The sequence below is a fragment of the Anthonomus grandis genome, chromosome 7, assembly GCF_022605725.1.
Source record: "Anthonomus grandis grandis chromosome 7, icAntGran1.3, whole genome shotgun sequence".
In the NCBI taxonomy this organism is placed as follows: Eukaryota; Metazoa; Arthropoda; class Insecta; order Coleoptera; family Curculionidae; genus Anthonomus; species Anthonomus grandis.
The window spans coordinates 29525387-29540097 of NC_065552.1; the positions used below are offsets into that span (position 1 = coordinate 29525387).

General features: G+C 32.2%; 1 protein-coding gene across 1 annotated transcript in view; it reads right to left on the reverse strand.

The window, feature by feature from the left end:
• LOC126738748 (PHD finger protein 12) overlaps window positions 1-9121 on the reverse strand; it is a 35642-nt gene extending 26521 nt beyond the window's left edge. The window contains exons 1-2 of the mRNA XM_050444185.1: window positions 8816-9121; window positions 962-1143 (exon numbers count right to left, since the gene is read on the reverse strand). Coding sequence (XP_050300142.1) covers window positions 962-1143; window positions 8816-8863 — 230 coding nt within the window. The 5' untranslated portion in view covers window positions 8864-9121. The remainder of the gene's footprint in view (window positions 1-961; window positions 1144-8815) is intronic.
• Window positions 9122-14711: the final 5590 nt, after the last annotated feature.

Genomic DNA, 14711 nt, shown 5'->3' on the forward strand with positions numbered 1-14711 from the left:
TTCAGAATTTAGTGACAGAAATTTGACTGAAAAATAGAACTACTGTCAAGAGATGTGCCACTATTGGACTCTGCACAGTATCTGTGTTGGGACCATGCCAGAGAAGTGCCATGAGTACATTTTTTCTGAACATCAAGATTGGTAAGACCGTGTATAAGACATAAGCTAATGGCACTAAAATAGAACCATGCGGAACGCAAAGGGTAATAGGGTAGAACCTAAAGTACTCAGACTCCTCAAAAACTCAATGGTAAATATGACATAAACCAGGAAAATGTCACATCTCGAAAGCCATATTGAGGAAGCTTTCGCAGTGACATAATTCCATGGTAGATACAGAAAAATTCAAAATACATTTATTGATCATTCAAATTAAATTGAACAATAATAACTAATACATTTAAATAAGCAGTATTCCTAAATATATGAGAAAATTGGACGATTTTTCTGGGAATATTGCTAATCAGCAAAATTGAAGATAGCATTATTTGTACTATTTTCATGAAAACAAAATTGACATTTGATCAGTGAATAATTTTTTGTCTTAAAATAATTTTGCTTCGTATTTAGTAATTTGAAGTGCATTTAATCATTATCTTTGATTTTATCTTATTTTTTTCTTTAAGCTAATTTTGCAATGCCAATTGTTTACATTTTGAGAGATTATTATTGCTACTTGTAAAACAGTTTATAATAATTCATGTTAGAAATTTTTAAAATTAAATCTTATAGTAATTATTGTTATTTTGCAAAAACATTTTAATTTTTTTTGTAATGGTGTTGTATTAATAAACAAATAAAAGAGGAGGCACCCTATATGGTATAGGAACTATTTTGTTATCTCCTCTACCACTTCCTTCAGCAAATCATGACTTTAAACAGAAATTAATTATTAAAATTTATAAATTATGAGTACTACTTACTGTCTTGAAATTGGAAAATAATAAAAACATATTCTTACTGGCAATTTAAATGAAAGCTACTGGGGCACTTGTCGCAACAAATGAGGTCACCTCCTTCGCCACATGCGTCGCAAAAGTCGTGATTGTGTCCCTTTCCAGGTCGCTTGAAGTAAGGGTGTGCCGGTTTTTCTTCTTTTTCCTTCTTCTTGCTGTCTGGTGGAGCTATGAGAGCTTGGATTTCCTTGTAAATAAGAAAAACAGATTCTACAGAGACCTGTGATATGTTACCGTATATAAGAACATTTAGAAATCATTATTGGATCATATTTTTCAATAAATATTTAATAGCTATAAAACAAGGGCATTTTGTATGTTGCTACATATAAAAAGTACATCATAAACATACGTATGATTGCAATCATTAAAAATATTCTTATTTTTCAGAAAATACACTGGAAGAAAGTTAAAGAATACACCTGTTAAGAAATTATGAATAATGTAAACATTTGTCTCGATAATTTTGTTCAAGAACTAATTCAGTAATTTTGGAAATTTAGTTTCTTGTGATTGTGTGGTAAATATTTAAATATTTATTTATTTTTTTATTTATTTATTAAAAACAAATAGGATGTTAACAGGCCGAAACCCAAAGGAACATCCACAAATTACAAAGTGTTTCAGGTGTACTTAACTAATACAAAATTAAAAATAATACAAAAGCAGAAATACAGTAAAGTGCTAAGTTTCTATAACTATAATTATAATTTTGTGTTTTTGTTAATTAGAACAAGGATCTCTGATTCTCTTTTTAAACATAGAAAGAGAGCGGCAAAATAAATCTACAGAAAAAAATTTGGAATTATATAAGGAAAGCATACGACTTACTTACGAATTCCTTGCTACATTGGTTCTATACAAACAGACTGGAAACAAATAAAAATTTCGAAAATTTCGCTGAGGTATATGGAAAGGTATTTGGGATATTAGATAACTCGAGTCAATTTAATTATTTTATAGAGAAAGAACATGTCTGTGTGAGAGCGCCGTGTTGCAAGTGAATATAATTGATATTTAACTCTAAGTTCTATTAAATTAGCATGTAGGTTAAATATACCAGTATTTTTATAGTCCAAAAATCTTAAAAATGTATTTTGTATTGTTTCCAATCTGTTAGCATGCACCGCATATTGCGGAGCCCAGACGACGGAGGCAAAACCCAAACGACTATAAATATAGGCAAAATATAATGCTTTTAGAGGTTAATAGCAAATTAATATAGTGTTGAATTGATAGTTTTAATAAATGTTATCATTTATTGGCTAAGATTTTGACACAATTCGCAACATTTAAGTAGATTTGTTTAGTTTTCCAGCAATAAAATCTGCATGTTGATCCTAGGTTAAGCTATGATCTAATATAATGCCTATGTTTTGGTATGTTCAATATAGATCTTTAATTATTAAAAAGTACCATCCTAGTCTCTGATTGATTTAAAACTAATTTATTTTTAATGAACCAATTGTTAGCTAATATTATGTCTTCCATCTTAAAAAAAAAAGACAGTGTGTCAAGGGATGTTACAAGAAAACTAGTACCATCTGCATAGTTGGTGATTTCAAAGTTATGACCCTCTTAGAAATCTTTGAGGTCATAAAAATAATTAAAAGTAATGGCATGATAACATTGCCCTGTGGTATGCCTAAGGTAATATTTGCAATTTCTGAAAAGACCCTATCATGACCCCTTCCAATAGCTATTTTTTTATGCCTTCTGGATAAGTATGACCTAATCCAGTTTAATGTTACATAACGAATTCCTTATAAGAATAACTTTTGAAACAAAATTTCATAATTTAAAGTATCATATGCCTTGCTTAGACCAAGATATAAGCCCATTGGGATTTCACCTCTATCAAACGCTCCAAGTACATATTCATCAAATTCAAAGGTTGCAGTATTAGTCGACTTGTTCTTTAAATAACCATGTTGTGATTTGCTTAGCAAGTTTAAAATTTAAAATTCTATCCCATATAACCTTTTCAAAATGAAGGTAACAGACTAATTGATCTGTAATTCTCAATATTGGATTTATCTCCCTTTTTTATATATGGGTGTAACAATTGCTGGTTTAAGTTGCCGAGGGAATTTGGAGGACTTAAACAGAATATTAAAATGTAAATTATCTTAAATTATTATTATTATTTTTCTGATCTAGTATAAGTTTAGAAACAAATACCAATTTTTCCCAAATTACCTTAAAATTACAATGATAAGACCTATATTTAGAAAAAAGTGAATAAAACAAAGTTTAAAAATTATAGACCCATTTTATGGAACAATTATGGTAAGATTTTTAAGATAGTTTCTTTCAAACAGGAAACCTGCTTTCTAATTTTCAAAATGGGAAGAAAAAAGCTTTACATAACCAAGCTTTACATAAAATTCTTAATTCACTTAATAAAGGTTATATATTGATCACAATTAGTTAGAAAAACTGGCAAGGCATATGGTATTTCAGCTAGTTTCCTTTTATTTAAACAAGCAAGCAACTTACTGTTTATCCCAATCCTTAACAAAATTACAGAAAAATTAAACAAAAAACTGTATTTTCCACAACTTACAAATGAGTTAACAGAGAAATAAAATCTTTATATTGCATAACTTTCTGGAAATTAAAATAGATTATATCTAGTGGATACTCTGGTCAGATACAGAATCACCTTTTGGGGTAACAGCAAGCTCCAAGGCTAGTAGAATCATTGGTATTCAAAAATGTTGCATTAGAAACTTTTATAATCCAAAATTAACAACAAAGGCAAAAACCTATATTTTAGAAGGAGTGATGTCTGTTAAAGAAAATCTAGATCACTTTTCAGAACTTAATTAAGCATATCTTCATAATTTGAGCTTTATTCAAATGAACTTTTAATTAAAGATAACTGATTTACACCAATTAATAGAACCATTCACTAATTGGTGTAGTGGTCTTTCAGCTTATTGTATGCCTATTTATCATAAATCTGCTGACATTTTGATTTTAAATTATCAAAACTAGTTCTGAAGTTTTTTAGCTTTAGTTAGAATTGCGAGCTTGGAATTATAAGTTAGAATTGAGATTAATCTCAACCAAGAGGAAGGGCAAAAATGGGTCATAAATTTTCACAAAAGAAATGGGGGTAAATGATGGCTTACTATAACTAAATCTAATAAAATATAAGATAATCACAAAAATATTAATTTAAAAGAAACTATCTATTCACTTTTTTTAATAACTCTACACTCTAGTTTTGATAGTAAACGTTTAGGATTTCTAGCTGATTTCCGTTTTATTGTTTTATTATTGAAAATTTAAAAAAGAATTTCGATTTTGTAATTAATAACTTTTTAGGTGTCTATGAGCAAATTTAAAAATAGTGTACACATTTGAAATTTTCCTAGAAATACGAGCCCTAACAACTATATATTGGAACAAGTAGTCATTTTACGAATAAAATTCTAATTTACCGTAATTCTTTTAATTTATTTTTTTTATTTAAAAATAATAAATTAATAACATTTTTTATGTTTTAGAGAATTATTTTTAAGGTTTAATAAAATTTTGATGTTAAATAATATTTATTTAATTGTTTGATAATCAAAAAATGTTGACAACTAAATGTTGGAACATGGGTTGCTTTTGCTCAAATTTTTCCAGTTTTATTAGCATGACGCGAAGATAGATGGCTTTGAATAAACAAAAGTAAGTAGTGCGTTGTCAACGATAAAAATTTTGATGCGTCACTTGACCATTAATAATCAATTACTGTCATTTTTATTACGAGTAAAATACAATAATGGCTCGTGGAAAACCTACTCATCTAAAAGTGCGAGAAATTATTATCTGGCGATACCATAAAGGGAAAACAATGCGAGAAATCTCCAGTGAATTAAATGTTAAAATTGTAAACAACTACTATATTTAATATAATTAAAAAATATGGTGAAACTGCCAGTATTGGTGTTCGCGGCAAAAGTTCAGGACGTCCAAAAGTTGTTTCTCAAAGAAATGTAAGGAACTTGATTAAAATTTATAAGTCGGGAAGAAGAAATACTCTACGAGAAGTAACTGCAAGAGAAAGTGGGATAAATGTTTCCAGAGAATGCTGCCGCAAATTTATCCACAAGAGCGGTCTTAGTTTTTATAAGGTATGTTTAATAGGCTGTTCTGTGCTATATTATTTTCATTTTTCTCATTTTTTAGCCTAGGCCAAAGAAAAACCATTGTTAACGGAGACTCAAAAAAGGAATCGTTACATTTGGGCCAAGTCAAAACTCTCGTGGACCAAAGAAAATTGGAGCAAAGTTATTTATAGCGACGAAACCAAATTTGATGTCTGTGTCGGAGATTATCGAAAGCGTGTGATTCGGGACAAAACAGAAGCATTCCATAAGGATTGTCTTAAAAGGACTGTAAAGTTTCCACAGGGCATCATGGTGTGGGGTTGTATGTCAGCTAAAGGGTTGGGAACATTACACTTTATTGATGGCATAGTAAATGCAGAAGACATTCTCGAACATTTGCTTTTACCAAGTGTAGCAAATTTATATTCATCTGGAGATTTTATCTTTCAACAGGACGGTGCCTCATGTCATACTGCTAAATCTACCAAAAAATGGATGGGGGAACATAATATTAAAGTTTTGTCACACCCCTCTAGCAGCCCGGATCTCAATCCAGTCAAAACACTTTGGCACAAAATGAAGCAACGCCTAAGAAATAGTCCGCAGCGTACTTTGCCACAACTACGTGCTAAACTACAGGAAATATGGGATAGTTTCACCCCTGAATTTTGTGAAGGTCTAGTTGGTCCAATGCCTCATAGAGTTCAGGCTGTTATTCAAACTAAGGGCGACGTTACGCCTTACTAATTTGTATTTTCCTTTTTTAAAACTCACTTATTCCAATATTTAGTTGTTAGCATTTTTCAATTATTTACCAAGTAATTAAATACTAAATAACTTAAAATATATAAATAAATTATAAAAACAATATTAAACAATATAAAAAGCTTGTTCATTTCATATTTATGATTAAAAAAAATTTAATAAAATATTTTCGCTAAATGGGCATTTTATTTCAAAATAACTGCTTGTTCCAACATATAGTTGTTAGGGCTTGTATGCCAACTTTAAGGTTGAACTATTTTCTTCCCTAAATAAATATATTTCATCATTGCCATCCCAGTTTGATAAAATGAAGATCTTCATTTGCATTGTCTACTGTAACTTCTATTTAATCTACTAGTATTTGCCTTGAGTCCATAGTTTAGTAGATTTGTTTTATATGAATAGATAGTTTTATTAGAAATATTACTAGACACTACAACTTACTCTATGGTAAAATTCCCATTATATACATACCCTAGTCTAATAAACCAGTTCTGTTTGGTTAAATCAGCGTCATTATGACAACAAGCATGCTGAGCCCATAATATCTAATTAAGGAATTACTCAAACTATAATAACTATAGGTATACAATAGTCAAATTGTTGATCTAGAATAATAATCAAATAAATAATGTACGTTTGGGATCACAGGCTCAACTTTAAAGTGGGTCCAAGTAAAGAATACAGATATTTTGGTCTTGTGTAAGCCAATAATTGCTAGACCTTCATAATGCTATACTTTAACAAGTTTGCACTAAATTATGGTCCAATATGATGGCAAAAATACCTTTTTCCACCATAAATAAATAATGAACTTTTTTTAATGATATTCTACTAATCATAAAGTAAACTAATAAATATAAAGAAATATTACTAAGCACCTATACCTTATACTCTGCGGTAAAATTCATTTATTTCACACCCAAACATCTTATAGAGTACTAAACTCTATTCTTTTTAATCAAGACTTTTTAGACAAGTATCTAAACACATAATACCTAATAATATATGTTTAAGAACAACTCAACCTATAATAACTACACCTAAACAATAGTCAAATTGTTGATCCTATGAACAGTAATCAAACAAATACTGTACTTTTGGAATCACAGACTCAATTTTGAGCTGAGTCCAAGCAAATACTCAGTCGGTCAATCAGTCCAGTTCAGGCAAATAGTTGCCAGACCTTTAGAATAGTGAAATTGGCATTGAATTGTTTTCCAATATGATGACAAAAGAAGCAAGGAGCAGCTTGTGACTCATGGTGTTCCTCAGGGTTCAGTTCTTGGGCCACTTCTATTCCTCATTTATATTAATTACATGGCCAATCTTAGGATCTCAGGTAAATTCATTCAGTTTGCAGATGATTCAACAATTTTATGGCATGACACGAGTGTGATGAATCTAAATACCACAGTTAACAGAGATATTGTTGAAATCAAGAAATGGTATGATTCCAACAAACTGTGTTTAAATATTTCAAAAACTAGTGTTATGAATTTGAAATGCAATTTAAATAATGTGTTTTTGGAGAATCACATTCTAAGCAACTTGGACGAAAATAAATTTTTAGGTTTATTTATTGATAATAAACTAAAATTTGAGGGCCATATCATGCAATTGTGTAGAAAAATATCAGCAAATTGTTATGCTCGTAAAGTGGTCGCAGGAGAGGTTGATTTTGACATGGCGAGAAATGTTTATTTTTCTTTAATTGAGTCCCATTTAAGGTATGGTTTGTGTTTCTGGGGTGCATGCACACATTACTTATCTAATAGTGTTTTTGTTTTGCAAAAGAGAGCAATCCGACATCTGTACAATGTGAGTATGAGAGAGTCTTGCAAACAGCTATTTATCACTCATAAAATCCTTATTTATATTGGAATCTGTTTGCCTCATTCATAAGAAATTTAGAAATGTGAACACAACTACTAGGCATGAATATAGCAGTCGATGAGCTAATGATGTGCTCTTGCCTATGCCTACAAGTTCACTGATCAAAAGAACTTTTATATTTGATGGTAAAAAACTCTTTAATCATCTTCCTGCAGATTTGAATGGTATAGGTAGATGGAAACTTTAGAAAATGTGTTAAAAAACTCTTAGTTGCAAAGAGCTATTATGAAATAACTGAATTTTTGTCAGATAGATTTTAGTCATTTTTAACTTTTTCTTGCAGGACTTTAGGTATATTCTTTATATTTTTTACACCATATTATCATTTCGCCTAATTTGTTTCTGTGATTCATTTTTTTTTTACAGTTTTACATTTAATAAAATTGTATATTTTGGCAGTGAATAATATCTGTTTGTGTTATACATATTGATACTCTTGACATTACATTAGCTTTGTATGTTTTGGTTCAGAGTCTTGGAGGAGTATTTCTGAAGAATGGGGATGTTGTTGGTTTTACCTGTATAGGTAAACCATATTCATGGAAGTAGAAAATGCCTTTAGGATGATGGACCATAGCATGCTAAATAACCTTTTTACATGTTTTGTATATGTTTTTCTTTGAAAAAACATTATTAGACACACACTTTACTCTGTAGAAAATCAATTATATACACCCACTAGACGTCTTATGAATTCAATCTATTCATTTAAATCAGTAACATTACAACTATTATAACGACAAGCATGCTGTGCCCAGAATATCGAATATCTTTAGAAACAACTCAACCTATACTAACTGCAGGTACATAAGGGTTAAATTGTTGATGTAAAGTAGTAATCAAACAAATATTGCACCTTTGGGATCACCTCAAGCTCAACCTTAAGCTGGGCCCAAAGAGTCTAGATATTTTGGTCTGGTTTGAGCTAATAGTTGCAAGACCTATAGAATGCCACTATATATAAGTTTTGCATTAAATTGTGGTCCAATATGATGGTAAAATTAGCATTTTCCGCCATCTTATGGCACACATGAATTTAGCATTGCATTATTCAGTATTCAATGAGAAACAAAAGACTGTGTGTGAACTTACATCCATGAGCCCTCCAGAGGTGTCCAGATCATACAGACAAGACGACATGGTGGTCTTCAAGGTACCAAAATCGAGTTAAGCGACTAAATGGCTTATCAACGAAAAGTTTTTTTCTTATTTTTTAAGTCCTAAGCACTGAGGTAGTATATACATTTTGCTGTCATTCAATAAAGCCTAGGGATATTCAAATAAAATTGATGGATATAGTTGGCTTATATACTAATGAACAAATAAGGGAACAACTGATTGTTAAAACTGGTAATTTTCTATTTGTTTTTTAACTAATTTGAGTCTCTGAGCAAAAATCGTTTTTGACAGTTTTTAGAAAATTATTTCTGGCGCCTTTCTTTCAAAAGCGCATGCGCTTTCAGGGAATAGTTTACTTCCTTACCGACCGACGCCAATGGTTACACAATTGACAAAGATAAAATTGGCCGTTATTTGTTATTATAAAGAATTATTGGTTAATATATTTTTAATTAAAGGCCAATTTTTTATTTAAATACTTTATTAAAAATATGTTTAGATTTTATTTTATTATTTAATATTCTTCAAAGCTCTTTTCTTCGTACGCCGCAGGAGGGCGTCATATGGCACTAAGTGACTTTGACAAATCTAAATACACGTTTCCATGTACCCGTAGCGGAATAAATTATCATGTGACGCTGCATATTATGCTTAAAGGTGAAGCTTGATCTATACGACTTGTAAACGTATTGTTCCGCAACGTTTAAAAAATTTAAGACCTAAAAGTGCCAAAATTTTAAGTTACAAGAAAAAGATCGCACCTTTAGTTGTGACTCTCCTGGTATTTTTCACGAAAACGCTCCGACACTTTAATTTTGATTCCTAGGGGGACGTCTTTTCATCTATAACTGTATAATACAAGATGATTGAAAAATAAGATGTTGCATTACTTTACATTTTTAAATGAAGTTGTTTAATAATAATAAATATCCAAAGTATTTGACTGTGTGGATCATGGAATACTGTTATCTAAGCTCGATAAATATGGTTTTAGGGACGTAGCGTTGCGATGGCTTGAGATAAAATCGTACTCAGAAGGTTACAGTGTCTGGGCGTTTGTCTGCTTCTAGATCCCTAAAATGCGGCGTTCCCCAGGGTTCACTGTTGGGACCACTGTTATTTTTACTGTATGTGGATAACTTGAGTTCATTGAAACTGCAGGGCAAGGTGGTTCAGTTTGCTGATGATACCACCATACTATGGAGCCATAAAAATTCTGATTATACAGGGTGATTTTTGAGTTGATACTGTTTTTTTAACTGTGTATAGAACTCGGTAAAACAAACTTTTTTTTCAAATAACTTTATTCGAAAAACCGAAAAATAAAAAAATTGCATTGCCAAAATGTTATAAAATGAGTCCAATACGGCCCTCTCTAATTTAAATAAGTTGTTCAAAGTTGTCACCATTAACTTCAACACAACGATTTGCTCGACGTAACCACTGTTCCGTAACGGCACGCAATAGAGAAATCGGTTTTTGTCTAACTGTTGCCGCAGCCTGCTCAATACGTGCTATTAGTTCTTCTTGTGTGTCGATAGGCGTCTTGAAAACTAAACTTTTCATATACCCCCACCAAAAAAAAGTCACATGGATTTAGGTCTGGCGACCTTGGTGGCCATGCAACTGGTCCATTTCGGCCAATCCACCGATTTGGGTAACTTATATCCAAAAATTCGGTCACTTCTCGTCTAAAATGGGCAGGTGCTCCATCCTGCAGGAGCCACATAGCTTGCCATTCAGTGGCACGTCTTCTAACAGAACAGGCAGATTATTTTGCAAAAAGTCCAAATAAACATAGCCCGTCAAACGGTCTGGTAAGATAAATGGTCCAACAAGTATCCCATTCACAATTCCTGCCCACACATTAGCAGAAAAGCGGTGTTGAAAATTGGTTCTGCGAATTGCATGGAGATTATGAACAGACCAAACATGCGTATTTCGGAAATTGTTTAATTCCGTTTCGGGTGAATGTTGCCTCGTCCATGGCTAAAATTTTGTTCGAAAAATGTTGATCATTTTCATGTTGTTGTAGGAACCATTCACAAAACTGAACTCTGCGGGGGAAGTCTTCAGGCAGTAGAGCTTGGACACGTTGAACGTGAAAGGGATTAAATTGATTCTCACGCAATGTTGTCCATACTTTTGTTTGATTTAATCCGACCTGCCCTGCAACAACTCGAGTACTTGTTGTTGGATCTTCTTCGATGAGATTTAAAATTTGTTCTTCCCTATGAATATTTTCAGGTCTCCTTCCTCTTCCTGCATGCCCTCCACGATGTTCCTGTAAACAGCCAGTATCAATAGCCCGTTGAATAAGATTTATGAAACTTCTGGGTGTAGGATGATTCCGCAAAGGAAAGCGGTCTGCGTATAATACCGAGGCAGCAGCAGCACTTTGAAGACACTCTCCATAAATAAGCAACATATCCACAAGTTCATTGTTTTCATAATGATGTGCCATTTTTAGGATTTTCAAATTTAAAATTATTAACAATAAACCAAAAGTGTCTAAGACTAACTGATCGGTACAATGCGTGATCGATAATACAAAAATTCGAGCAAAAACTAAACATAAACGGACGATGAAAAACAAACCCATATTCAATTTTTTTAATCTGTATGTTCCTTGTCTTTGAGTGTATCGAAAAAAGTTATTTGAAAAAAATGTATATTTTACCGAGTTCTATACACAGTTAAAAAAAAAGTATAAACTTAAAAATCACCCTGTATTAAGACTTGTATCCTTGAAGACCTTCAGATTTTATCAGGGTGGTGTGCTTCCAACAGGCTCGTGTTTAATGTAAGAAAGACGTCTATTATGGGGTTTAAGTGCGATGTTCAGGGTCTAATGTTTGACGAAAATTCCCTCTTGCAGAATAAAGAGTGCTGCAAGTTCCTAGGAATTACCATTGATGGTCGCCTTTGGTTGGAAGATCATATTTTACATTTAGCTGGGAAATTATATATTATATTTATAAAATTAGACAACTTAACTTAATACTGATAATAACGAATTCCAATAAATACTAACCATGAATACCAGCAAGAAGATTTAGCATCAGTGAGTGTCATCGTATTTCATCGAAAAACTTTGTCTTTGTTAAATTTAGTAATTCAATAAAAGGTAATAACAAAACTATCTTACCAAAATGAAATCACTGCATGAGATATTGTGCAGTTATTTAATGCGTTACATCTAGACAAATTTATTAACGGTAATTTGTCAAACCATAAGTCAAGAATTAGTAATCAAAATAGGAACTCCTCAGGGTACTGTACTTGGTACTATTCTCTTTGTAGTACACATTAATTCTCTTCCGACTAATATTGCAATAAAAAATGGAACTGTTATGAAAGGGATGATGTCATTGATGGCATTGGAAAAATCAAACATGGGCTAGACTTTTTCAAATTATCATTAAATGTCACAAAAACGAACGATATTGCCTTGTCCCTCTCATCGGCGAGTCATCCAGATTATGTTAAACACACAAAATATTTGGAAATCGTGATTGACCAACACCTGAAATTGAGTTCGTCATGTTTTAAGAATGACAAAGAATATAAGACAGTTAATATATAAATTTTATACCATATGGGAAATTTTAGGCAGACAGATGTTGACTCTGATAGGGGCATTATTGAGTCTTTGTTTCGGTATGGTATGGTTCTTTGGGGAGAACTCATCTTAAATTCATTGTACAAGTTAACTATAGCTCAAAACCATTTATTAATAGTTATTTATAGAAAAAATAAGCGCTATTCTACCAATTTACTTTGGTGTGAGACGTATTTGATGTGCGGTCACTGTATTGTCCTTCAATCTGTACATATGTTCACAAATTTAAAGACTTCATAAGCCATAACTACCAGACGAGGTTTAATGTTAACAGAAACTTAGTTACATCTGCTGCTTCAGCTACAAAAAAATTAGGATCATTTTCGTATCTTTTACCGAAAACCTACAACTTAATACCACCTCACATAAGGCAAATAAACAATTTGAAAACAAACAGTTTGCATAGATTTGAATAGACATTTAAATACTTCAAAAATATCTTCATCACATAAATTTTTAGCTAAGTTGTAAGATATGTTTTTTTTCTCTCTTTTTATTGGTGAAAAGTTGTATTCACATTGTATACTTTTAAAGTGACAACGCTCTGCAATACAGGTATTTGGTTACCTAGGTAGAATTTACTCTGTAAAATTATTGAATTATATGGACTTAACATCGTAACAAGTTATATAGCTTTGTGAGCATGTATCAAATTAGTATTTAATAAATTATTTATTAATATTATTATTTATTATAAGTATGTGGAAGGTTAATAAGGAAATTTGAAGAATCTGTGTCTAATATTCGCTGTAATCGTCATGAAAAAGTGGACGAATTAAAAATGAAGCAGGAGTAAATTAAATTAACTTGTAAGTTTATACATTATGGAATATGAACTATTATACTATAAGAATATGAATTTTTATATTTTATTTAATGTTTTATGTATTATAAGCGTCTTAGAACATTGAAAGGCGTTTCAATGTTCTAAGATAAATATAAACAAGTATACAAGTAAAGCAAAATTAAAAACAAAAGTCGTTTCTACTTCACAATGTTCATTTCCAATTACTCCCAACGCGTCTCGGTTTTTACACCATTGTCCTATATAGGTAGTAACGATTTAACTATGTTATGTATTGTTTTAGTATGTGGATATATACACATCGGAAAAGTCTAAGGATATTTTTATAAAATAATGTAGATTTCTGTGAGACAAACAGAATCTTAACACTGATAACAAATATTTTAGGATTTTTTTCACAAAACAGAAAAAACCGTGGTTTTTATATTGCAATAAATATTCTGGTAGTCTCTATTTCATTCATGGTACAGAGTTACTGCTTTGCAGAGTGAATAAAAAAATTGTGTTTTATCATGGAACGACGTCATTTAACTTTGGACGAGATGAATAGAGCTGTAGGACTTCTTTAAGGAGGCATGAGGCAAATTGATGTAGCTCAGCGTCTAGAAGTCTCTCAGAGCGTTATAAGTCGATTGTGGCGGCGTTTTCGTGAAACTGGAAATTCAGCTGAACAACATCCAGGACGTGACCGCGCTACGACGGCTGCTCAAGATAGATTTTTAGTTTTAACTGCTAGAAGGCAACCTAACATTACAGCTCCTGAATTGGTTATCAACTTGCAGAGAGCACACAATATTACCGTAGGCGTGATACTATAAGAAATCGTCTGCATGAAGCCAACCTCCACAATCGAAGACCACTTAGATGTCCACCTCTTTCCAGAGGCAATCGCGCTGCGAGATTAGAATGGTGCCTAGAATATCAAAACTGGAATGAACATGGTTGGGCTACAGTTTCATTCACCGACGAATCCAGTTTTGGATTTCATCCAGATTCACGTCGAGTGAGGGTATGGAGACGATCTGGAAATGCAGAACGGTTAAGACACATTCTCTACATTCTTCAACCTGTTGTTCGTCCGTTTGCTGGCGCTGTTGGCCCAAACTTCCACCTAATGCATGATAATGCGCGTCCACATTTCGCACGCGTAGTGAGAGACTGGTTGGAGAACGAGGGGATTGATGTATTGCCATGGCCAGCACAATCTCCTGACCTTAATCCAATTGAGCATGTATGGGATATGCTCCAACGAAAAATGATTCCACAGATGGGTGACATTTACACTGCCTTTCGTTTCCGGGAGCGACTGATAGCGGAATGGGCAAACTTACCCCAACAAAACATCGACAACGTTATTTTGTCTATGAACAATAGATGTCGAGCCGTCATAAACCAGCTTGGAGGTCATACTTTGTACTAATTTGCGTTTTTTATAAAGATTT